The sequence below is a fragment of the Bacillus rossius genome, chromosome 1 (assembly GCF_032445375.1).
Source record: "Bacillus rossius redtenbacheri isolate Brsri chromosome 1, Brsri_v3, whole genome shotgun sequence".
NCBI classification, from domain to species: Eukaryota; Metazoa; Arthropoda; class Insecta; order Phasmatodea; family Bacillidae; genus Bacillus; species Bacillus rossius.
In genome coordinates, this window is record NC_086330.1 from 234,599,750 (window position 1) to 234,627,403 (window position 27,654).

Below are 27,654 nucleotides of genomic sequence, written 5' to 3' on the forward strand. Positions count from 1 at the left end.
TGCGCACCATTTCTGTAACATTAAAGGAACAATTATTGAAGTTGAAGGGTAATTTATCTCTAAACGTAAAATTATGCTGGGGGAAGTGTAAGCCTGAATTTTACTGCAACTACTGTAATATGATTATTTCTCTAAATTTGATCTTCTAGCCAGTTATAACACAATAAAAGTAATGCCTACAGATGTCATGAAACTTATTATTATAGACCTGTAGAATCATAGTGCAATTTGGTCTAACCTATTTGCGTTAAGTATGGGGCTAGTGTAACTTATTTTAATTTAAGTTTGGGGCAAGCGTAACCTAAAATTAGTTTTATAATTGGGCCATTTTGTTGGCAAAATGTGTTTACTTGATATATTTCTACTTATTTAAGAATTTGAACTAAACAATTTTTGACATCACAGTGAAAATGTTTGTGGGGTTACACTTCCCCCTTAGTATCAATATCAATGGGGCAAGAGTAACCCAAACACTTTTGTTTACAAACATAGCAGTTATGTTATTTTTAAATATTACTATAAACATTTCAAAATATGTAAATTATGAAAATAATAATTAGTGATATACAAAATAATTTAATATTTCACTCACCTGAACTTTAAATATGCACTGTTTATGTATGGCAACAAGATGAAATGTCATAGATATTGCACACATAGTGTATGTAAAACCTATGGTGTAGTAAGTGTCTGTTATTCACAGGGTGGATTCCCAAGAGTACTAAGAACGAAATACAGCTGTTTGCCGCGCATTTAAAAATAATCATATTTACATCACCCCCAAGAGTTGCACTTACCCCGAATTTACACTTACCCCGGAGCACCTTACTGTAGAGAAATGTTATATTTCCCTTTGATATACAGCATTACAGTAGAATCTCGTTATAGCGAGCACGGTAATAGCGAGAACACTGCTATAACGAGGTATTTTTGAGGAATTTACGGCGTGAGAGCTTGAAGCGCGCTTTTGTTATTTGTCTGTTTTATCTCCACCCCTCTCGCTCGCCACTAGACATCTTGCCGTTGACGCCTGTCACATTCTTCAGCCGTGCAGTCGCCACCTAAGTGCGTGGCTTTAAAAATAGAATCCCGTCCTTTCTTTATTTTATCAAACTTCCGTTAGTTATCTGTACCGTGTGTAGACAAAGTTTGATATTGGAACAGAAACAACGTAAGAAAGTATTTTTTACAAATTAGAAATATGTATGTTTTTCTTTTTATAATCGCGTATATTTTCACGTTTTTTTTGTTGTTATCTTAAAAGAGATAATATTAAAAAGCCGCTCTAATGAGATTTAATTGTTTCTTGGTTAACAAAAACTATTAATTGTTTATATTCTATTTATTATTATTTACGCGACGTCATACTGTACGCGTACGCAATACAACTGGATTCGTTGCTGCAACATAACATAGCAAATTATGCAGTATCAGAAGTAACGAGTAACGTAACGATAGTAACGAGTACTAATTGTTATAGTAACGAATACATACGGGTACGCATTTTTTCGTTACTTTTACACCTCTAGTAGGCACTACCGTATTTATTTCCGAATCGCTAGGACAGTTTTCTTGTAACTTTTGTTTCGGTCAGTTGTTGGGGTATTTGTCCGGGAAAGGGGTGGTGATGGTTTGAGTTTAATCCCAAATTTATTTTCTAAAAAAGTTGACAGGTTTCTTTAAATGAAAAAGTATAGTTTTCCAGCGACTTTTTCGTTTGAGGCGTACGTGCGTTGCCGCAGCCGCACTCCTGCTATTTTGTAAGGAATTAAATCGTTGCGCTACACTAGCACCACCTGTTAGCTACATCCCGAACCAACATGGCCGCCAGCAGACAGCCCGCGTCAGCAATAGATAGCAGGACAATGCTGCGTCGGCCGCGGGCTGAGATGCTATACTTACGTGGCGTGGTAGAGTATTCTGGTTGTTTTGACGCAATCGGTGATCGGATCCGTACTTATGGGGTTTCGTTTTAAAGAGAATTCACACATCTGCTCACAGAAATTAAGATTTCGTTAATATAACCTGTTATTTTCCAATTATACAGGTTTAAACACAATTTTTATGCTATTTTCGGTTAATTTTTATTTTTAGGGGCCAAAATTTGTCCAATTCGGTTATAGCGAGGACACGGTTATAGCGAGGATCAAACCCGGAACCGTGACACCTCGCTATAACGGGACTCTAGTGTATTTGCAAATTAGAATCTTTCATTTGACTTGCTGTGAAACACCTCTAAATTTGGCTTGAGTACAACTGTTACCTGAATTTATATATATTCGTCATTGTCCGTCGGAACTCTTTTACATTTGGCTAAACATTACCTAACTAACATACATGTACGATTAGCATAATATATAGGGTTTACGTTATCTTTGAGGTACTCAAGTGGACATGTGACGTTTCAAGTTGTATCATTTTCAGTCCAGAGAAATATAAATGAGAGCCGTAATTCTGTGATTTTTCCATTTTTTCCATGACAAGTTAATGAAAGTGGCATCTTAGATAATACACATTATTAAGTTATTTAAATAATCAGTTTATAAGTTTTGAAGTAACTCATTACTGTTTAAGATAGCTACTATTTTTGGGACAGTTCCACATACATTACTAAATAATTTCATTTCGAAACAAAATATTATTTTACACATTTTGAATAAATGGATTTACAAGTTATTTGTCAGGATACTAGAGACAATAACAGCATCTATTTTTTTGGTGGATCTTGTACATAATCTAGTTTCAAAATCGACCTTATAATATATGTCAAAAATACTAAAGGGCTCACTATTATAGTAGTGGTTATGCACATTTGAAAAAACAGCATTATTTTATAGTCATTGGGATATAATTTGAAAATTTAGTCTGCTGTAGGCAGCCATCTTTATTACCGGCGCCAAGTTTAAACTTGTAGTACTAGTTACATTTAAATTACAAAAATCCACCATCTTTTTATATTTAAAAAAAATACAGTCGTCTTCCATAGGCCGCCATCTTTATTACTAGCGGTAAATTCAAAATAACCATAGGGATGTAAATGACTTTGTCGTCTGCTGAAGGTTGCCATCTTTTACACTACTGGCACCAAGTTTCAATTTATAGTACTAGTTATGTTTAAAATTCTAAAGTCCGCCATATTTTTATATGTAATAAAATGTTTTGGCATAAGTTATTTTCCTTGAGTTTTTATTACCACTATGTTCTTAATAAAAATTCTAAGTGTGTTAGGCATAAGTTGTTCAATATGTCATAGGCATACATTGTACAGAATGTTATATGTATATGTTCAGTATGTTATAGGCATGTTATTCTCTATTAAATACATTCTTTAAGTGTTTTAAAAGGCTTATTCATCTTGTGGCCAGCTTAGTTTAAAAAAATAATAAGTGTTTACGTATAATGGTTTAGCTAAATAAAAAATTTAAATTTATCTTGTGTTATATAGTATCAAGTACGTCACCAACTAGCATCTCTTCAGCTATAGTCATAGTATAGTGTTAAATCGAACGCTGAAGTTCTCTGTAGCCACCATCGCTGCGTTGAAACGTGCTGGCTTGCTCCCCCTATTTTTTAGAATAACCCAGACGGCCTCCCGTGTCTGGACCGCCAGCCGGGGTGAGTGCCGGAGAGCAAGCCATGGAGCTTTGAAGTTACGTGAGCCTGTATAGTATTTGCTATACAAAAAAATGTAATTTCTCCCAAGTTAAATAATCCTCCCCCCCCCCCCCCCCCCCCCCCCGACGGTTAAATATTACGTGTGTTTGAATAACCTTTCAACATTCAGACAAAAGTAACGTATATAACCGAGTATTAAAGTAACTTGAAGCTGCCGGATTTTATCTAAGATGGTTAATAGTTACTTCTATAAATAACGTGAAATGGGCCTGTCACCATTCACTCACTCTGTAGTTACTTGTGTTGCACATTGCTACAATTAATAGCACAGTCAATGTAATCTACGTATCTCAGACTTGAGACTGAGTACATGCCTTGTTACTTAGCAGATAGGTAATATTACCAATAATATCTTACTGATAGTAATGCCTTGTTGCTAAGTAATGCTCACATACCAGTTGTTTAACACCTAACCCTAACTTGAATCCAATTTACATTATTTGTAACAGGTTTGGAACCCGATAACACTAATTTTTTCACAATAAAATAAATATTACTTGTGCCTTTTTTGTGAACAGGCAAAAGTAATTTTTCCCCAAACAAGAGATAACCTATCCAAAAAATTACAACAAAAAATAAAAACAAATTTAAATTTCCTCGTCCGCATACTCCCCCAACCCGCTGTCAAATCCAGCTTCATCTCAGCAATTCACTCAGTCGTTCTCGTAAACGTCTGTGTCTACGGTGTCAATGTCCCATAGCAGTTGCTCCATGATGTCTGATGGGTCGTCCAGCACAATTCCCTTGCCTTCATTATAAGGGAGATCATTGGGGAGTCTGGAGGTCACCGAACAAATTAGGTGCTTCCATGCAAATAACGTAGGAAGCCTTACCGACCTGGATGGGATGTCAACCTGGATATCAACTTAGCCCCAAGATGCAGACTCTATCCATCATACTCATAAACCTTAAAAAAAAAAAATTAACAGTTCAAGTTAACAAAGTTTACTCCTGCCATAAGATTTCATGTAACGATTTTTTACTTTAGATGTGATTAAATCCAAAACCATCTCTACAATTTGAAAGTTAGATGGTTCCAAGGCTACAATCAGAGTCAGAATGAACTGTGTGGAGAAGCACCCTCAACAGCTACGCATCTTAGGGTGCAGAAAGTGTCTCCCACAACAGCTGCACACCAGCGCTCCCAAGCTTCAAAAAAATGACCCAATATGGCCGTTGCCTGTGACGTCAACAGCGTACAGCTCTGTGCCGCGTGAGACAACAAAAATCACCTGAGGAGCTGCCGAGTGACCTTGCTCACCTGTAGTTCCACGCCCACCTCTGTAGCTCTGGAGCAACCTGTTACTTTGTTTACAGTGTCCCAGTATTCCTTCACTCTCCTTATTGCTATCAAATAAATTTACAGGAATATCTTTAACTAATTGTAATGACAAGAAAATGAAATGACTAACTCAGTGTGTGAGACAAAGCTACAAGAGTTTGGAAGGAATTCCATTTGTAATTCTTGTACTGGTTATGCATAGTGAAATCAGCCAATGTTGAGTAATTGTAAACGTGCACTTTGATTGCTTGCAGTGAAGCGAAACTCTTGATAGAAGACACAATCCGCCGGAACGCCTCGCCCGTGCGGATGGAGTCGAACGACCAGGAAGGAATGGGTGGATCGAGCAGCAGCTTGAACAGCAGTGCCTCGGATGAGAGCAACAGACTCAACCAGCCCGGTACGGCTTGTCTGGAGCGAGCAACGACAGACGAGGGGGAGTGAGTAGATCATCGAGACTGAGAGCATTCCTGTTCCGTGGTTTCAGGAGCTCGCCGGTCTGTGCTGCGGCACAGCTTCTCCACCAATGATGCAAGTATCGGGGAATACAAGTACACAGTGACGGTTGGCAGCGACACCTTGAAGATCACTGGCACAAACCTAGAGCTTGTTAAGGTGAGATTTTGACTTTATTGTAAAAACACTCAACAATTTTTTGATCCAAATGACTGTGTAAAAAATTATTTTCTTTAATAGGATTATTCACCCCCCCTTCCCCCCCCCCCCCCAAAAAAAGATACTAATTAGGGTTGTGCGGTTCTAGTTTTTATTGGATGATACAGTTATGATTTGGTTTTACATCAAGAACCTCTCTGTTCTCAGTTCCCATTGTGGTTCTTATACAGCAAAAAAAAACTTAAATGCTACATTAAAAATGAATGAGGTTAACTGGGTTGTTATTAGGTTTTTAAAAACAATTCAAAAACACAGAAAAGATTAATACTCTTCTAGTGTTTGCCTAAAACTTTATTTTTTAAAGAATTTATAAGGCAACCTTAAACCTTGGAATAGGTAGGCCATTTGTGGCTGGTGTCAAAATCTTGACAGTGAGGTTACATTCAAATTTTCTGGTTCAGCATTTTTGGCACTCATTTATAATTTTTTTTTTACAATTCAAATGTCATTTGTTCTTTATAGTATAGGTTTTAACGTACTTAATTTTACAACACAATATGTTTCACTTGCATGCTCTTTTTATATTGTAATTGGCCTTTAACATATGAACGGCCAGAAAACATAACATTCCAACCAGCAAAAATTAGTACCACCAATATATGAAATGGACAGAAAGATGGCATATTGTTTCAACGGTGTTTGTGCCATGACAGTTTTGTTATTATTTGAAAATTTTTTTATTGAAGAAGAGATCATTTGTAAAATAGTTTGAAGCAGTCAGTACTATAAACTTCAGTAATTTTATTTAAATAAACTATGCTTTAACAAAGACAAAAATTAACTTGAAATTAGGGTGTAAAAATTGTTCAAACTGTGGCACAAATTTGAAATAATTGGCACAAATTTATTTAATTTTCACCTAATTCCCTAATATAAACTTTCTTAGCCCATTGTTCATCCTGACCAAATCTTTCCTTCTAGAGTCCCGCAATGTTTTCCCAGTGCTGCAACCGATAGCCCGGTGTGATTTGGCCAAGCAAGTATTACACATAATCTTTCTTCCCACCTCGAGCCACACGAACGTGACCAGTAACAGTGTCCGGCTTTGTGACAGAGAGTGCTTTTTTTAGCGTTCTCCCAAAGCAGCCCTCTTCCCAGAGCTTAGCTTAGGTAAGCAGCTCCAGTCATGCCCCATTATAATTTTTAGGGCTGTTGGGCACGTATCTGTGCCTGGCCTAAGACATTTTTCACGAGCTAGCAGATCCCTCCCTCTATCTTTTCCAGGAACTGCACTAGGTGCACCGACGGGGTTTTTAACCTCGGCTCCTGGCGAGCCTAAATCATGGTCTTCTTGCTGGCTGGCGAAAAGCCTGCCTTCGCCATCTTGCGGTGAAAATGACAACTTCATTTTAGTACTGCGAACTCTTGCGGCCGCCACCACACCTCCCTCTAGTTCCCTTTTAGCCTGACAGAGGGCAATCCAGTTGGTCCGATAAGTGCCAGGCTTATGCTAGTCCCTCTTGGGGGGATTTTGTGAACTAACCCCAATCTATTTCGCATGCTTTCCGACGGAGCGCGCTGCTTTCAGCGCGAGTGACTTCCGATGCCCCTTAAGTTAGGCTACCAGCCACCTCCGTTATTTTCTTTTGGTCGGCGCAAACTCCAGTCAATCAGAGGCTTGTTCCCCCACTTCCTAGGCCTCCGGGCCCTTAGCCCAAGTTTTAACTACATGCAGCCCTGTGGATTGATTGATTCGTCCTTCTGTCCTCACCATGGTCGCATCTCTTCAGTGCTTCTCGCCCACGACTCCATTCGTAAAGCTGTGTCGCAGCGACTAACTTAAGGAATGTGATTCCATGTAGTCCGGGAGTGATCCCTAAGTTTTTTTTTATTTTATAGTTTGCTAGTCGCTTTAGTTCATATTACTATGTAATCTCGTAGCATGACTCACGCGTGGCTACCACGAGCACTCGTGCAGCTTCAAAGGGAGTGATTTTCATCATTCCATTCCCAGAATGGTAAGTGGAAAATTCTACGCCCTTATGCCTATAGTTGGTTCCCTACTTAACTTTTGCCCTGACTTCTCAATTCCTGTTGCTTGTATTGACCACTGGATCCCTTTTTTTGGTTCCAGTGGGGTCGAAGAGATGGTGCAATAGTTCAGGATTTTCTCCGGCTCAAGCCCATCACAATATTCAACTAAATTTACATGCTGGCTACTTATATGGACATGAATTCAACGCGTCTCTCGCTTTTAGTCGCCGCCAGTGAACAGTCAACAATCAGATATTGTTAAATCATATTATATATAGTCCTGCACTGGTTGGGCTAACAAATGTTTAAACTTAAAATATGTTAGTTAAATTATTTATGTTAGTTTTTGTGAAAGCTTGATTATGTCAAAGTAAAATGTTAGATTTATATTCCAGGTAAAATTAATAATCTGTTTGTAATTGATAACTTGTGATAGCTGAGGCCCCTCAATTAAATTTAACCTGTGTATTCTTGTAATTCTTGAAACCATCAAAAGAAAATAACAAAAACTATAATTATCAATAAAAAGAGTAAGCTTCAAGCAAACCTCTTCTTTTTTATTTATTTCTTCAAATATAATCCATTTTCTACTTCCTATTGTAAAAGTAAGTTTCTTTATATATATATATATATATATATATATATATATATATATATATATATATATATATATATAGATACAATAAACTCCCGGTATATCGCACCCCGATTGATCGCAGAATCAGGTATATTGCGGGTCAAACCATGTCCCCCAATCAGAAATGAATAATAATAATGGAAAAAATGGTTGACTATCGATTAGGATCATTTTGCGTTGTAACTCACAAACTTAGCATCCTGCAGAAAAAAGCCTAGGCGTAAAAAATGTCCGCAGTGAAATTCTAAACAAGATATCTCCGTACATTATTCCTCTATTTTGTAGGGTTTTCAAATTATGGTCCAATCCAGCCCAGCGTTATTTTCTGAAACACTAGTTCTTAACGTCGCTTTATCTCACAAATGAAGCATCGGACAGGGGACCCGATAAAGCCCACCGTCCAGCGACATTATCCAGCGTGACTCGGCTGGGGATTGTTGTTGGATAGGCTTGGTTGACGGCAAGCGCTGGGAGGGGAGAGGCGCCGCGGCTGGGAAGGGAGAGGCGAGACGAGAATATGCGACCAAGACACCCTGGTAGACGGGAGGGGTGGAATATAAGCGCTAGTGATGAGAGGGGCTATGAGTAAGCCGAAAGGGGGGAAGTCTGGTGACCTTGAGTAGTTCACTCATTTCACATCTGCACACTTCTCGTGGTCACGTGTGTTGACAAGCGGAGACAAGTCATTGTTGACCGTGCATTATTGAAGCCGTGTTTTTACAGTCAGTCTTGTTAGCGCTTGGTACGATGTCACAGAAATGAAAAACTCTTTTTATAGCAGATAAACTGAAAATCATTGAGCGTGTGAAAAAAGGTGAGACAAAAGTGAGCATATCACGTGAGTGCGGTATCCCAGAAGGTACAATCAGAGGGTGGATGAAAGAGGAACAGAAACTGAGAAATTTTGTGGATGTTATTGAAAGTAATGTAGGGTTGCAAAGAAAAACAATCAAGTTAGGTGAAGACAGTGAACTGGATGAATGCCTTTACAGCTTGTTTTTCACACTCAAGACGACATTCGTATGTGATACGAGCAGAGTACTTCAAACTGTCAGTCGGCACTCGTATAGTACTATACGAGCACCATATTTGTTTTTTTAAATACGTTCTCTCTCACCTTGCATGAGTGCCGACTATTCTGGGTCCTTTATTAGTTCTTTACGAGTCCGTTGGTGTTTTCTAGTTTACAGATTCATTGACTCAGGAGGCTTGTATCGATTTTTTTATACATCGATGCGTCAGTTGCTGACAGCTAGTCTTTCGTTCAACATTAGATTGTGCAGTGCCGTATTGTTTTGTGGCATGTGATAAGTAAATGTATTTCTTTCGCTGAAATATGATATGGATGTTCCTTGGGAAACTGTAGATAAATTTGTTGATGATTCTGGTTCAGATATAGATAACATCGATGCCTACGCATCATATATACCAAGAGAAAATGAATCCATCAGTGACACAGGTATTTATCTTTTTAGCCAGCGTAAAAATAATTGCTTTGTTTATCCCTGCGTATTCTGTCGCTCTTACTCGCTAGTGCTTGCATTATAGTCATCATACTGAAATTAGTTAGAAAATTATATAGAATTGTTGTATATATTACAGCCTATGCCTTTATTACGTTTTGTAAAGCTTCCTTTTCTCTTTTCATTCAAGAGTGGTACTGTATTGAAGTATGTTTGAAATTACATGCAAATCAACCTAGGCCAATGTTGCACGTTCATAGATCTTCATTTCAACATGTCAGCATATTATCTATATTTTTCCGATATTAGTAAATGCTTTTCTTGCATTTCAGATAAAATACAAGAGCAGCGTTCACGAAAACGGCAAAAAAATGTACCATCTACTTCAAAAACTGATGACAGTGAGTGGTCAGAATCTGACTCTCAGAAACCAGACCAACCAACACAAGCAGTAACTAGTTTCACAAAGGAGTAATACCTGAATGACATGTCAAACTTATGTACTTTCTTATGGTATAAAATATTTATAATTGGAAAGGAACAAGAAGAGACGATTGTGATGCGAGTATTGCGTGGATTGACTGGGCTTTATATAATCATGTTGGTTACCCTGCATGTGTAAACACATGTAAAATATTATTCTTTTAATATTCTAATATTTTTTGATGTCTTTGTGCATTTACTACTGTCTTTTTTCCATGCTCTAATAAAATTTGTAAGTATTATGTTTTTACAATGCTGTTACTAGCATGTAAGTTACATGTAAAAATTTGTGTGAAATCTCAAAAATTGTAATGTTCAGCAGTAATTAGTTTCACAAAAGGAGTAATAATTTACATGTCTATTAAGTAAAATTTACATGTCTATTAAGTAAAATTTACATACTTTCTTGAGATATAAAATATATTGTATTCAGGATGGAACATGAAAAGAGAAGGATAGAGTGGTGTGAGTATTGTGGGGAAGGACTGAATTTTTTACAGTGTTTTTTTTATTTCCATACAAATGTAAATAATTGTATGAATCTAATTTTGTAATAACTATTATTTTATTTGTTGTGTGTGTGTCTAGTTTAGTTGATTATTTTCACTTATTATGACATGAAGGAAAGCTATTATTTTCATACTTTTGCACTAGTATATGAGAAAAAATTTCTTTCAAAACTCAAAAACAATACTTTTTCAATAAAAAGTTTTACAAAAGTTAGTATTCAAAAGTTTTCAAGTGATATATAGCTAACAAGAACAAATTTCAAACTTTCTAACCATATATAAAAGTTTAGGCAGGAGAAAAACTTCTTTTACTAAAAAAATGTGAAAAAATGTAAAAAAAGTCAGTCGGGCCCATTAAACAGTGTATGATAAGCTAGTCTTAAAAGTGTTAACTAAACGAAGTGAAGGTGTACCATTGTCAAGACCTATTTTGAAGGCTCAAGCTGTGAAGTTTCATAACGATTTGCATAGAAAGACGGACTTCAAAGCTTTAGAAGGGTGGTTTTCGCGATGGAAAGTTCGTCACGGATTACAGCAGGAAAGCATCGAAGGCAAAGCCCGATCTTCTAACAGTGTGTCTGCAACAAAATTTTCTGAACAACTGCACAAGGTAATGAGTGACGAAAATTTGACAGATGATCAGGTGTATAACTGTGATGAAACAGCTGTGTATTTTCGACTACTTCCGACAAAATCTCTAGACCTCAGAAATTCAACAAATAGGTTTGGATCTAAACAGAATAAGGATAGAGTTACTCTTCTTTTTGCCGTCAATAAATCAGGCAGCCACAAACTCAAACCACTCTGTATTGGAAAAAGTCGAAGTCCAAGATGCTTCAAGCATGTAAACATGAAGTCGTTGCCTGTTACGTATGTACACACAAAAAATGCATGGATGATGGCAGAGAAATTTTCCTAGTGGTTCAATGAAGAGTTTGTTCCGTCAGTGAGAAGCCATCTGCGGTCACTGAACCTGAAGAAAAAGCTATATTGACACTTGACCGCTGCCCAGCACACCCATCTGCTGATTTGCTGCAGTCGCGAGATGGAAAAATAAAAGTTATGTTTTTGCCGAAAAATACCACTGCTCTGATCCAGCCCCTTGACCAGGGTATTATAAGAGCATTTAAAGCTCACTATCGACGAGAACTTCTCAGAGCAATTGTAAGTTCTGACGATGACATGGAGGCTTACCTAAAATTGCTTAACCTCAAGGCGGTAGCATATTCCGTGGGACTAGCGTGGCAAAGTGTTTCCCAAGCAACCATTCAGCATTGTTGGAAAAAGTGTTCTTTTTTCATCAGCGAAACAAAGAACTTCAGGGATGAGTCGTTCCTAGGATTTGGTGACAACGATGTACATTCTGCACGTAATATTGTTGACTCCAACTTATCTTTGGATAACCTAGTGAATTGGGCTAAATGCGACAGTAGTGATCCTGTGTCAGAGACCGTCGACGAACTAGACATTATTGCAGCTGTGCGGGACGAGAATGATGGTGATGAAGACGAATGTGAAAGTGAAGTGGACGAAACAGAAGTGCCAAGTGTAAGACAAGTAATCAACAACATTGATCAAGTCATATTATGGTTGGAAAGACAGAGTGAGCCCAATCATGTCCCGTTGCTTCACCTGGCAAACTTAAACCATTATGCCGAACAGAAACGCACTGCATTAGTACGCCAAATAAAAATCTCTGATTATTTTAAAAGAAAAGAATAGGTACATATACATATGTAATACATACGTATATTTTAGTGATTGTGTAAACGCTCCAAGCTGTAAATGTAAATTTGAGGGCAGTTTTTTTTATTTACCATCTGACCCATCCCATGCTGTGCTGTCTTGACAGGAGAGGTTGCGGTATTCTGTATAGCAGTGGGTGGGGCGGGGTAGTTGAAGTATACTGTCGGAGAGGGAAGAGGTGGGAGGGAAAGATAAGGCATAGAGAGAGGTAGAGATTGGAGCGGGCAGAAACACGGCAGGGGGAGGGGGTGGGGGAGAGAATGTGTTCACGCAGCACACAGGCAGAGCATGAGTCACTTGACTGAGAAGCGTCGCTGCGTACAAGTCAAAATCAGGTAGTCCGGTGTTTAAAATTCCACTCCAGAATCTTCCCATTTAGTATGGAGCGCTACAGAGTTAGTCTCTATTTTGGGAGACAAATTCTATAGAATTGAATACCTTAATCTTATGTATGGTTTTGTACAACATTATAGATACTTTGATTTGGAATATTAGCAATTGATTGTCTGGTAATAAATTCCTTCCGGGATATATGACGCCAACTAACCTTTGCACCATCAATATCACTAACCCGACCAGCTAAATCTACCATGAAATCAAAAATATTAACTCTGTCGAATCTAAATTTAAAATGCTAGTTTCTTGGGCCACATTTTATTACAGGTATATGAATGCGACTCCAAGTCTCATGATCGACAACTAATATTTTAACATAGAAACCATTCTTTACAAGGCCCTTCAAGATTACAGACACAAATAGATAAATATTTAAAATTCCATAGGTGGAGATTAGTCGGTTTAATTAAGTAACATGAGAGTGTAGATACGGGACTCTGTATACTATAATTAATTCAATCAATTCCAGTCTTACTAAGCTCAGTATAAGTAAAACAATTATGAGAATCTTTCTCTCTAGCGTACTCTATTAGGCTTACTGTTAATACGGATATAAACTGAAGTTATCACTAAATCTAGCAAACAAAACATTCAACAGAGGAATTACATAAATCTAAGCAAAATAAAACATTAAATAATATGAATAGGGCGATCTGAATGTGGGGAGATGGAATTTGTAATATTACAAATTTACATAAACACTTCAAAGCAAACCTTCACAAACTCAATACACTAGTGTGAATACATACCGTTTGATGACACACATACATGAATAGTATATCATTTAAAGGATATATCGAAGCTGGTTTACGTCGCTGTTCAGGGATTGCGTACACGAAGATGCGTTACAGTTGAAGCTTCTCATAGAATGGTGGAAGAACGCGGTCTCGTCAGCAACCATCCCCTTCGTGTGTTCCGCTCGAATTAAAAGTCAGTTCTAGACGATTCATGTGGCTTCTCTTCAGAGGTCCTCGTAGCAACTTTTATTGTAGAACACCGTTAACTTGGTGTAAAATTCAAAGTCTATCAATTACTTTTCGAAGATCACAGTGGGATTAGGATCAATTATTTTGTGGCTCAACCCATAAAATGTAGTTGGTTCGCTGCATTAGCCACATATTGAGTTGCAAAATTGTTTCATACCTATTCCATTGTAGCAAACGATAATTGTCTTTCACTAGGTCTCGATGTCAATTTATATGTAATTACGCTGACAGTACTTATGAAAAATATATAACTTCAATAAATCAATATATTACTAATGGTAATACATTTTCATTTAACTTAAAGTCTTTCTTCAATTACAAATTACACCCAATTACTTAAACACGTCCTTACACTTCGATCACCCAAAAAAGTCAGTCTTTTTATTTAAATTCCTTTTAACCATAGCACAAACATTACTTTTGTCTTTTCATCATAGAATTTAAACCACTATTGCATAAAGCAATTAATACAAATGTAATTTCGCAAAGAATTATTATTTATGGTTGGATTAAAAAATAAATAAATAAAATATTCAATTATGTGAGATGAAATGTCTGCAGAAAAATTTTTTTCTTCTCCTTATTGTTTTCATGCATGATTACATCATATTTGGTGCTCTTACCACGGAATTTAACATGCAAAAAAATACAGCACATAGATTTTAAATATAATGTCCATTTAATTAAAAAACGATATTATTTTAGTAACAACAATTACAAAAATGTGAAAAAAGACTACTGTCTAAGTTTTACAACGAAAAATGCTAATTTTACAGTTACAAGTTATAGAAATATCAGTATATTTATCCCATTATGGTAATATAATTCAAGTTATTTTATAGTTTTTTTTCTTTTCATCGTTTCCATTGAAGTTTCTCGACGAATCGACCAACAAAAATCAGCAAGCATTGCTGCTGACTATTTTCCATTGTAGCGGTTTTCAATATGCATAATATCCTGATGAAACCTTTCACCATGCTCATCTGATACGGCACCGATATTTTCCGGAAAGAAATCTAAATGTGAGTCCAAAAAAATGAATTTTGAGTGACATATTGCATCCTAAAGCTTTATAAGCAGAAAGAAGCTCTCGAATGATTTGTCGGTAGTTGTCAGCTTTTGTATTACCTAGAAAATTATGACACACTTTTACAAAAGCCACCCAAGCTTTTTTTTCAGCTTTGCTCAACTTCGAATTGAAAACTTCATCCCTCATAAGCTCTCGTATTTGCGGACTTACAAAAATCCCTTCTTTCAATTTCGCGTCACTGATTCGAGGAAATTTTGTTTTGAGATATTGAAAGCCTGCACCATCCTTGTTCATAGCTTCACTAAGTTTTTCAGGAGCCTCAACTTTATATGAAGTGGTGGCAAAAAAATGTCACTTGGCACTAGAGGTTCTTGAGATACATTTTAAAGTCCAGGTGCAAGCTTTTTCTTTGCAGCCAAGTTTTCACTTTGTAATGTTTGTCTCTTGCGCGACTGTCCCACTCACATAAAAAACAGCAAAATTTGGTGTATCCTCCTTGCAATCCAGTAAGTATAGCAACAACTTTTAAGTCAGCACAAATATTCCATAAGTATTGAGAATATTTTATTATTTCAAGTAATACCTCCAGATTTGCATAATTTTCTTTCATGTTTGTTGCATGTGCTAGAGGCACTGATGGGTATTTATTTCCATTGTGAAGTAAAACTACTTTCAAACTAATCTTCGACGCATCAATAAAAAGTCTCCATTCGTCAGAATTTTCTGGGAAACTCAGTTCTTCAAGAAGCCCTGCAGCATCATTACAATATACTAAATTTTTTTTCTTTGTAAAAGTAACTCGTAAAATCTTCTTGTCATGTGCGAAAATATGAGACTCAAGTTATGTCCCCTAACACCCGTTTTAAATAGGGAGTGTACTGTATAAATGTTTCTCCCTTGTGTACCTCTGAGTATCTGTAGTATCTTTTGCCCACTTAAAGCAGCTTTCATGGCGTTTATAACTAAATTAATATAAAGTTTTCTTTAACTACATAAGGGCAGTAACAAAATTAAGATGGTGTCTTTTGGTTCCTATCTCCCCAAATTCATTATAAACTACTGTATTTACCCAGAGAGGATTAGCCCCTGCGTATGGGTGCAGCTATAATTTGGGTCATAAAAATACAACTCTTCGTCCTCAAGGGTCCTCCTCGAATATGAGTCGTACCATCATATACTGTCAATAGTAGAGTTCAAGTGAAGTCTTGTTTCCCTGTCTCAATTTATTTGTGCATAAGAAATACAGCACTGGTGTTAACGCTGTTTAGTAAAAAGGGGGGGGGGGGGTTTAAAGTTGGCATCTTGGCTCGATTTCCCCCTGAACGGATACACTGGAACTTACCGGCCCACTCTCGGCGGCGGGCACGCTATGTTATCAGCGAAGATGACTGCCAGTGGAGTCTTGAGGTGTCCCACACACCTCAGTCTCTGTACTGAAAAGCTCGTGGTCGAATGATGAATACGAACGAGTTAGGTGACTATTCGGTTTTATTGGTGCCTACAAGAAAAAAATCATTAAGACGTAAATTTGTTTAAGTTGGAATTAAGACGTTTTTTTATAAACATTCTGAATCTGTATTTCTTTTACTATAAAAATAATCATTGAAAAATAATAAAAAATATTACAGCTTTTTTAATTTATTAGCGAGTTTTAATTTTTAACCCTACATTGTCATATATTCAATGGCGATGCGGCACAGGTTAACGTTAAAATTTTCAAAAGATCTTTTGTATATTGTAGGCCTGTGCGAATATTCAAATTTTTGAATATCAAAACGAATAGTTTATTATTCGTATTCGATTCGATTTCGAATACTAACACTTCGAAAAAACGAATATTCAGTCATTTACGAAAAAGGCTGAGCAGGATCACTGAAACCGGGAAACATTTCGGGATCACAGAGGTTTCTCGCGTTGGCTGGGGGCAAAAGTTCCGCGGGATTTTCGTAATGTTTTAGAGTTATGTATGTGGAGTTATTCCACTACATCTGGCCACGTAAAGCCCGTTTGAACACAGTAATTCGGAGCGATAACTAACGTATTTTATGTAGAAGAATGTCGTCAGGTCGTTTAAAATAGATTTGAACTGTCAGCATACTGATAAAGATAAATACGTGTCTGTAAAATCCACACAACTGGTACGTTATAGGTGACAGTTTTCAGATTAGAGGGTGAAACATGGTTTGTCGGCACTGTAATTTCGTTCCGAACGTGACGGCGAAGAGAAAGAAAATTGTACAGACCATGTGGAAAACATCTGGCCGCATACTCACAGCAAAGACTCAAAAAGCCTAACATTCTACATCAATGTTTTTCAATGGGATAATACACAGTAAACGACCGGATGCAGGCGGACCCCCCCCCCCCCCCCAACCCAAATTCCTCGCGTAGTGATAGCTCAGGCAATTATCCTGTCCCGCGCATCAAAAAAAAAAACTCTTGCCAAGAACTTACTTAAAAACTTGCGATCACGTTACATGGTGTACCAAGAATGTGAAGTAAATGTGTTTTCTATGATGGTAGATCCATGGTTCAAAGATTCACTAATTGAGGATGAAAATTAAAAAAAAATATTGGTTGAAAATTTGTGCAGGGGGGTATGTAAGCTGTGTAAGCTGAACACAGTAGCTGAAACTACAACTGAGACAAGTGAGGCTACAAGTGAAATGCCTATTAAGAAGTCATCTCTGTGGGCCTATGTGAAACCTTCAACACTTGCAAGCTACGAAGAAACTATCCAAGGAGAAGTAAATGAATATCTGGCAGCACCCTCAATCCCAAAGAATGAAAATCCTTTCAGTTTCTGGTCAGAGAAGGGGCGCACTTGTTTCCGAAACATAGCTGTGTTAGCAAGAAAGTACTTGCCTATACCTGCCACACAAGTGTGCAGTGAGAGACTTTTCTCAACAGCTGGCAACATTGTGACATGCAGAAGAGAGAGTCTATTCCCCGAAAATGTAGAGCAGCTTGTGTTTCACCACAAAAATTTAAATTAGCTAATATGTAGTGATGTGACAAGACTCTTTTTAATAGGAACTAATTATAAAATTGGAGAACCTTAACATTTTAAGTACTGTCAGTTTTTTGATTCTACATACGTTGTATCAGTAAATATGTACCTGTTATCATATTGTAATGTGATGTGATATAACATGTTTTATGGGATTTCAATTCTCATTCCAATCATTCGAACTCAATATTCGTATTCGAGAATAATTTGGTATTCGTATTCGAATTCGAACTAAAAAACTGATATTCGCACAGGCTTAGTATATTCTCATTTTAAAGGGAAAGGCAAAAAATATGAGGGGTGGGCAACCCGGAATCACAAAGTTGTTTTTTCACCCCTATAAATAAGGATGACCCTAATATATATACCCACAAGACCTTGCAAAAGCTGATTCATTCTTAATTTTTTTTTGTTAATATTGTTGACAAGGATGTTTGCAGGTTGTTAAATCTAGCAATTAAATTCATTTTTTCTCCATTTTAAACTAGTTGCATAATCGTCACACCCATAATTTAGGGCGTCAAATTTTGGATAAAAAAAACTTCTCGCGTAAACGTTGCAAGATGTTTTTTGTCCTGTTATTAGATTCCGAGCGCTTTGTGTAGGTATCTTTTCCTGTTAAAACGATGTGTTTTAAAGTAGAAATCTAATATTTATATGGAAATTAACTATTTTACTTATTTAATTAACATAAATACAAAGTTGACTGATTTTTAAATTTTCTTTCAAAGACTTTTTAAACGTTTTAACCTTTATCTGTTCGTCTGTGTCGCCGCAGTGTACCGCTTATAAAAATGTAGCCAGCGCTAGTTGGCATCATTCATGTTTGGTTATGTTGCCTCCCGTATAGAGCGCGCACACGTAGTCGAACATTGATATCTCGCCAATGGGATACAATGCACGCTCTCTGTCGATTGCCGAGTTAACTACATTTGATGGCTCGTTTTCTTTCATGAGAAGTGTGTACTACGACGATAGTTATGCTTAGTTCAGCCTCGCATTCACATTTTGTTTTTGTATTCAAAGTTGAAGAAAGGTTTTTGTTGCATGTCTTATTAATTTAAATGGTTCGGCATGCTCTTGTATACTCTACTTTTCAATAAACATACTTTCCATGAATGGGTTTTATGTTTATGAATAACTTTACCTAACAAAAACTTTTTTCTCTCAAACATCAAATTTCAAATTTGATTTTAGTTTAAAATGTGCGACGATTATGCGATAAAACACGGTAGTCACCTGTAAGAAGGCCCTTATGTATCAGGTCTATAATTACCAATGGCCAAAATGGGTGGGGAAAAATTAATGTTTGTGAAAAATACCTTGAAAACCACAGATTGGAGGCTCTCAGAGAGACTTATGCTAACTATTTGGTGGTTGACTCTTGAATTTTATTTTTTAGTGGTATTAGACAACTGTGTGAAAGTCCTTAGGTCTATTGGCGTCATTGCACATTTTGATGTAAAAATTAAAAACCGTGACAGAATTTGCCTTAGTTGCGTGAAATTGCGTAGGCTGTTGTCCCAAGTTCTCTGTACAATGACGCAGTGGGCAGTAAATAGATCCAGCGGATAGAGCTAATTTCAGCACAGTTAGCATTCTTAGTACTGGTGTTTACCTCTGCAGTTATGTTTGTGAAGCATTCTATAATTTTTCTTCAAGGGTATTACAAAATTTATAAATATTTTCATTACATTTCTTTGTTGTAAATACATTTATCTAAAGATACCGGGCAATAAATATTTTATTTATGGAATAACTGTGAATACTAACATGTTTACTGTGATGGACCGGAAATAACCTCATGAATGTAATGGCTACCGATCGCAGCTGTTTTATTTACATCAGTGAGGCACCATAAAATCTCAGTCACAGACGACGGAAATCAATGCCATGTTACAATGATTAAACAAAATATATTTGAAATTTCCGAGAAAGCTGTGCCGTGTATTTTTAACTCGAATTCATTCAGTGATTATAGAGTTCCACATAACATCCGTTGATGACATGGAAGGTTAACAAAACACTATAACCTATGAACGTTCCAAACACGTTGGATCATTTATATTTACTCTACTATGTTATTGTAATAAATATAAGTGTATAAACAACATAGTATTGTCTGTAGCACAGTGATAATAAGAATTAATTAACAAATGCAAATATATAGATGTTGAGAGAGAGGTTACAAAACTACCTAGTGAATCTGAGTATTTATAAAGACCAAGGATTTGCAGCTAAATAAATAAAAAAAATAATTTTATATGTTATACTATGTATTTTGCTGGTTTTTTATTTTGAGGTATTTTATAAGCATTTTAATACTACATTGAACTATCAACATTATTAAGCAATGAATAGAAAGAAAGGGCCCTTTATACAAAATATACTTAAACTAAGAAAATTTTATTATAATAAATTATTGATTTTAAATGGTTATAAGTAGCAAAATTTTCAGTGCTTCTCTTGATATTTTGAGAGAGAAAAATGTTCTTCCCTTGAACAGGATCTCAGAAGAAGTCCCGGAAGCTGCCCATTCAGAGGGCTTTCTCAGGAATGCAGTAGAAAAGAGTTGAAAAACTTGAAAATCATGAACATCTTGAAATTCATAAAAATCGCAAATTCACTGCACAACAAAATTAACGCAGCATATTAACATCAAATATAAAGGCACAAAAACCGACGAAAGGTCGTTATGTCACAAAAAGGGGGCGATAAAGACGTTAAGAAACTCGAAGTTCCACTTTACCAATTATGTGAGTTGAAAACATGTCGTCAAGACACGACGAGAAGAAGTTGGAACATGTTTGTTTAGTGTTCATGTTTAGAAGCAAGGTTTTACACACTTGAAGATTAAAAAAAGAAAAAAAAAAGAAAGACGCCAATAAAAAAAACTACATAATTATAAGAAATAAATTTGGGAAAATATCCCATCTTTGAATGACTACATCTTAATTCACATCCGGTACTCACACTTGTACAACAAGAGAGCTCAGACGAGCGCGGTGGTTGTGTCTGGCGCGAAGGATTCACTCTGTAATGTTACGGCGGTAGCCGAGGGACGCGGGAATCTTAGTGTATCAGTGCGCAGGGAGCCGAAAGTAGTGCGATAGGTCGAGGCAGGTAAAACATGGAAGTATTAGGGTCAGAGGGGGAAAGACATACAACTTTACAAGAAGTAGTCCGCAGAAGGGTAAAAGTGGGCAGGCTAGGATGCTGCCGAGTTGCGAAAAGGAATCAGGCATGGTACATGGGGAAAGATTTTTGTGCAAGCGAAGCACCGCGTTGGAAGGAAGGTGGGGAGAGGGGGTTAGCGTGGCACGATGTGCTTTCGCATGGGATACAGGAAATGCTGCGAACAGCACTAAAAAATCAAAACAAGAACTCTACGGCTTGCCGACAGGATGCTGAATATGCTAAGCCGATATGCTTGAGAAAACTATATAAATAACTTAAAATAAAATTCCCTTAAATAAATTAAAATTAACTTAAATATAAAAAAATATAAAAAATAAAGTGCTATAAATTATTTTAAAGTGGCACAAAGCACACGCTACAAATTCTCACTTTTCAAATAAACTTTTTATTGCAATAACACCATCACTCAAAACCAATTCTCCCCCTACAATTTCATATACGATTTTCTTCGGTGTTTTTATACCCAAAGAAAAATGTATTATGCGGGAACGGCTTAAGCTAGTTTTACTGTTAGCAGAATATATTTAAAAAATCAGAGGTACCTATTTTATTTTTAAAAATGTCTGAAATACCACAGATAATTTGTTTGTTTAGAGAAATGTATGATGAATCATGGAAATAAAATGAGTTACTGTGGTTTCTCTGAGCGTACATCATTTCAATTTATTTTTAAATTTATAATCTGTTCACTGTAACACAGTGAATATTAGTAATACTTGAATAGTGAGATTAAAATAACGTAATAAAACAATTTCTCCATTAAAAAATATTAAAAATCTTAGTTCTGCCATTTTCATGCATAATAACACATAATTGAATAATTTGTTTCTAAAATCTTTCACACCCAAATACAATACAAGCAAGGTTTTCCTCAAGCTGTGGTAGGTGTGTTGCGGCACGGATCTCAGCGTAAATTGCTTGTCGTTGCGCGGTTTTGCATGTCGCTGCGCGGATTGTGTCTCGTGGTGCAGGTCGCATTGCGTATCACGACGCTGGTCGCGTATCGCAAAGAGTAATGCTGCGACACTGCGAAATAGATGGCGAATTGTCGAGAGCAAGTCACAAGTGCAACAACACGACTAGCACTGCTCGACCAGCAACACACAAGTACTTTATCGACGCGGCATGCGACACTATTGTGTCCAGTTATTTTGTCCAAAATCACTTGTGAATCTGAACTAAATCTTATCATCTAACATGCAATGACGAACAAAACAAGAAGTAAACAAACATCAAGTTATTGCAGTCAAGTAATATACTGCCCAGTTTTCTTGTGTTCAGTCTTATTATATAAATGTGCCGAATAATATAATTTTAAAATAAAAAAAACATATCATTTAATAATATTCAGAAATATATTAATATAAATTTGACTTATTTTCAAATAAAGTATAATAAAACATGTCATTAAACTATGAAATAATTTGGTTTCTCTATGACTACAAGGTGTATACCCAGAGCCAGACCCTTTGAAAGGGTGCTGATATTACCTACATGAAAGCAGGCATGCCAACAGAAAATAGGTATGAAGACTGCAAAGTAAATGGGCATTGTGTGGGGTTGGCTTAAGCGACAAGGTCGCTACATAGTATATAAGCTATTTTGTGACTGTACAGACAAGGTCATGGCGATTTTGCCCTGCAACTTTCAGGTCACTGGTCACGGCTTGTCGCAGGGACAAACTTTGTCGCTACTACCACCACTAGAAAATACCCGAACTTATTACCATAGATTATCTAAACTTCTTTTTTTGTACACTTCCAACGAATAAATACGGTATAGAGTACCTTCTTTTTAGTTTTAGTTTACAAAATAGCTTTTTTTTTTCTAATTTAGTTACTAACATCTCCATTAGTGTTAAACTTTTTATTTTGTTTTTCAACCATTTTGCGCTGTAGGATACATACATACAGTGTAAACTCTTTATAACGTCACTCGATTTAACGACAAACTCCGTAAAATGTTGAAATTGCTTGACTTTGGTTGGTTTACCTTGTTTTCTATACAATAATACTCTCTATATAGCGTCATGCTCACTCTATTTAACGACAACAATACTGCATTATAAATCATTAAGCAGTACTTTCGAAGTTGCCGAAGTTGATAAGAACTACAGCTGTGTACGTTCTTTTGTTTGTTGTTTTGTTGTTGTATTATTTAGCACGTGTTTACTTTGACTGACATACTGTGTTTTTGTATAATGAACTTTCACATGTTTACCTCGGTCACTAGACTTTTGTCAAGTTGTTACACGTTATCATTATCGCAGTTGCTTACAGACTTTCGAACTGTAAACATGGCGAGTAAACAAAAATCTTTGTGTATCGACGAAAAAGTTTTATTAATACACTCAATAGAGGCGGGAGAAAAGATCAGTGATTTTGGAAGACGCTTTGGATTTAGCCGCTCTACCGTGTCTACAATATGGAAAAACAAAGAAAAAATTCTGCAAGGAGAGGAGGATGGAAAATCTGCTAAGAAATTAAAGAAACCTCAATACGAAGATCTGAATCAAGCGATGCTATCATGGTTTTATAGACATGTAAAATGTGTACTATATTAGTAACTACATATTATTATAGAATAGTAAAATTATATCTTTTATTTCTCTCCATTTAACGACCACTCTCTATAACGCCGAAAAATGCTCAGTCCGTTAAGTGTCGTTATATAGAGTTTACATTGTACATCTTTGGAGAAACATTTGTTTACTCGATGGTTATGAAAACATAATTCTTTATTTTGAACTTTGGTAGTGAAATTTGTATTACCATTTACTTATACATATAAACAGCAACTTGAGGGATCAAAACTTATCAGTATTTCATATTAACCGTATTTCGTATTAAAAGTACTGAATAACATAGGAAAGCATACTTTATTTTCGGTGACTCTGAAAGTACTTTGCATAAACAGGAATTTGTAAGCGGATTTGTATTAATGAGGTTCGAATGCATAGTTACATGTTAAATGGACGATATCTTGGGTATTGGTAAGAGGATAGGTATGAAGAAAAAAAAAATTGACCTAGTAAACTTCAAAGCTTATCAGTGTTGAATTTTTAATTTTCTTAATTTACTTTTAATATTATTCTTCAAATATTTTCCCTCGAATATTGAATCCTTCGAATACTAAGGATTGATGGTATTTGAGGATATGATTAACCCATCCCTAGTAATACATCAAATTACAAACATATTAAATAATAACGTTTACCAAGACAAGAGTAGTGCTAAAATAATTTTTTTTTTTTTTTTTTTGCTAAAATAGAAAAATTGAAAATATTTAAATGATTAATTTGACATCATAAGTTTTTATTAAAAAAATTTAGTTATGTAAAATTTATCTATTACGCGAGTGTTTCTGAAAATTCTGCCTTAAATATGCTTTCAAAAGAAGTAACAAGCAAGTAAACTATAAGCCTAAACTTTAACCCTTTGTTGTTTCGTACACTAAAGTGGACAATTTATATCTCAATGTTACATGGAGTTTATCAAACCCTGAATGTGTGGGTTCCAGTGGACATCGTACTGGGAAAAAAAACTATAATTTTTGTATTGTAGGTAACGTAAACCTATACACCTTTATTATAATTATATCTTAAGATAGCTATACATGAAAAATGCAAAATAAAGTTTAGTTAAAATAAAAAAGTGACATCTTAGTAATTGACAAAGTGTGACCAGAAAGGGTTAAATTATGGTACATTTGTGTATGAGGGTGTAGCAGGTTGCAAAAGTCACGAAGAAGTAGCAAAACATACTGGTCACAAAAGTCACAAAAAAAGTCCCAAAATAAACAGTATTGGTGCTGGAAGTCACCAATTTCCAATTGCCTTTTTGCTAACTTGCATTTTGTTGTTGATGCTTTGCTTCAGTTTTTTTGGGCACTCATTAAACATTAATAATAGTTTGAATTTGTCCATTACAATCATGTAGAAACTCTCCCTGAAAAGGTTTTAGTTTTCTAACTTAAAAATGACAATATTCCTGCTAATTGTAGATCTATTTGACTACATATAATTTTGCTTATTATATGTATAAAAATGACACTGACATACAAAAGTTGTAAGATAATTGTATTTAAAGATCCAAAAAAGTACTGAAATCATTCGTATGTTTGTGGAGAAAAATGTGAAGATGGGGACTTCACTGAATGTGTTGGTCTTAATCGTGTTCCAGGCTGCAAAACTGTTGTTGGACGACCATTTCACGGGGGAGCGGGAACATATTGTTCCTCGTGAAGAGGCTTTCTTTATTAGGTAAGCCGCAACTTCAGTGTGATTGTTTTGTGTTCCTCAATCAGTAGAAGTAAAATAAAAATTAAAAAGAAGAGCAATAAGTTGTAGTTTGAGAAAATTTGTTAAATTTTACCTGCAAGAAAATTGTGGAAATTGGATTGGATTGTGGGAAATGTGGATTTTGTAAAATATTTATTTAATCCATTTCTATTTAAATCAATAAATTTTGTATTGATAATTTTTTATTCCCATTTGTCCTTAGACTTAATTTAATTATACTTTTAGCTAAACAGTTTGTAATGTTTCACAATTTTTCATTACAGTACACTCCCGATTATCCGCTAAATTAAGTGGCAGGGCCACCGCGGATGTTGAAAATCGCGGATGATCCGCAAAAGAGCCGAAAATGGGAAACAAAAAAGGAAACATCAATTTCAACTTAAAAATCTAAAAATTTATGTATAGTAGAAGTTACAATTAACAGTAAATATTTAAATGATGCTAAAATTTTAGTATTTTACTGAATAATTAACATACAATACATTTCAGTAATGTAAACATAAAAGTGCTCGGTACTTACTTCGTATCAAGGATACAGTACTGTACGTACTCAGAGACTTTATTAGACACTGCGTGAGTTCCGAGAAGGCCTGTGGCATTTTACTGTATACTGCACACAATACACACGTCAGTAGAGTTCAAATTTGCTCACTTGTAATAAAATACAGATTTAGATATGTGCTGTATTTTTTCGTAGTATGCGCGGATAATACGCACCACGGATTATCCGCCCGCGGATAATAGGGAGTTTACTGTATTTGGCAACTTTAAAATGTAAATTTGACTTGCAGCAATAACAACTTCTAAAAAATGAGTATAAATTATCATAAAACTACATCAATGACTTACATTTATTGTAATTCCTCGCTCATTATCACTTAGACTCTGGTTTGAGTTCAGCTAAGTCCTTACATTTTTAGTTTACGTATATAACCTCGGTAGTCTTAATTTAGGCCCACTTTTTTCTAGACATCTGCGAATTGTGATTTTTCAGTTAAAATCGAATTCGAATCGAATTTCAAAAAAATTCACGAGTTTAGAATTTTTTTCAAATCGAATTTGAGAATATTTATTAAAATAACATAGATCATTAAAAAATTTTAACATACCACCTTTGAAAAACTTGTCACATAATTCACAGTTTAAATTAAGTAACTAAAATTAAAGTGAGACTATATTGAAGAAGCACAACCAGATTCTCAAAAATTAAAAAAAAAAATATTAAAAATTATGTGTCTGTAGCACTAACATAATTCACTTCGCAAATCATTTCAAATTGTCATGGAGAAAGGTGAATTCAACGACATGGTGCGGCAACAACAATTCTCTGCGGCTGGTAACTATGTTGCCTGCTGTAGAGAAAACTCTCTCACTTGCCACCTTATTTAGCATGTTTGACTTTCAAGGATAAAAATATTAATAAAAATATCACATCATAAGGAAGTGGTACAAAATAAAAATAACAAATTTACCGTTTTTATCGCTTAAGCATCGCACATTTTATTCTAAATTCAAGTTCATAATTAGGGGTGAGACTGTGGGTTCACTCTTAGCTGAGTTTTGAAATAAACAAACACCGTCGTATTACTGCGCCGCGTCGGCAAGTGATAGGCTGAATCTCTTAAATCATCTTGCGCGCCAAGCACTAGTTGCAACACACACACTTCAGTACAGTTGGTGCTAATAAAATAACGGAAAAGTAATATAACAGGAAGGACCGTAGCACTTTGTTCAGCCTAGGTGGTTCATTTGCAAAGAAAAAACTATGCACTTTAGTTGATTTCACAAAATCATCACAAGTTTTGATAACAGGATACTCAAATTTCCTTTTCTTCCCGGGAGTTGTTAATGTCTCAGTGTCCTGTAATTCTTTCCTTGCACGAAGCACACTGCTCTTCGAAACACTCGTAAATTCCGCAGTTAAACTCGCGATATCGTTCACACGACAATCCGGATATTTGCCTGAAAATGTTTTAAAAACATTCAACACAATAGTTTTCTGTGCACTTTTCAAAGGCTTTCCCATTCTGTGCTTTACAAAACTCGGTCCGGCGTCAGCCATAACAAACCGTGCACGCACAAATCCGAAATACAACTGTTGCGCCGGGCATCAACTGTACACTACACAGGCGTCTGCTAACATAATTGTAAGTAAATACTTGCTGACACATTAAACTGTATTGGATATTAATGGTGAAATGCTATAATGCTATATAACAACAATTGTTATAAAAAAAGGCAGTGTAAAAATACTTTCAAATGGTACGTAACCAAGGGACTATTTCTTGCG

The 27,654-nt window shown here is 35.9% G+C and overlaps 1 protein-coding gene across 8 annotated transcripts in view; it reads left to right on the top strand.

The window, feature by feature from the left end:
* LOC134527372 (eukaryotic translation initiation factor 4E-binding protein Mextli) overlaps positions 1–27,654 on the top strand; it is a 168,176-nt gene that overhangs the window by 85,280 nt on the left and 55,242 nt on the right. For all 8 annotated transcript variants that reach the window (XR_010074175.1, XR_010074176.1, XM_063359999.1 and 5 more), the window contains 3 exons: positions 5,212–5,357; positions 5,445–5,572; positions 25,246–25,325. Coding sequence is in view for 6 of the 8 variants with exons in the window: in XM_063359999.1 (XP_063216069.1) it covers positions 5,212–5,357; positions 5,445–5,572; positions 25,246–25,325 (354 nt within the window). In the remaining 2 variants the exon portion in view is untranslated. The remainder of the gene's footprint in view (positions 1–5,211; positions 5,358–5,444; positions 5,573–25,245; positions 25,326–27,654) is intronic.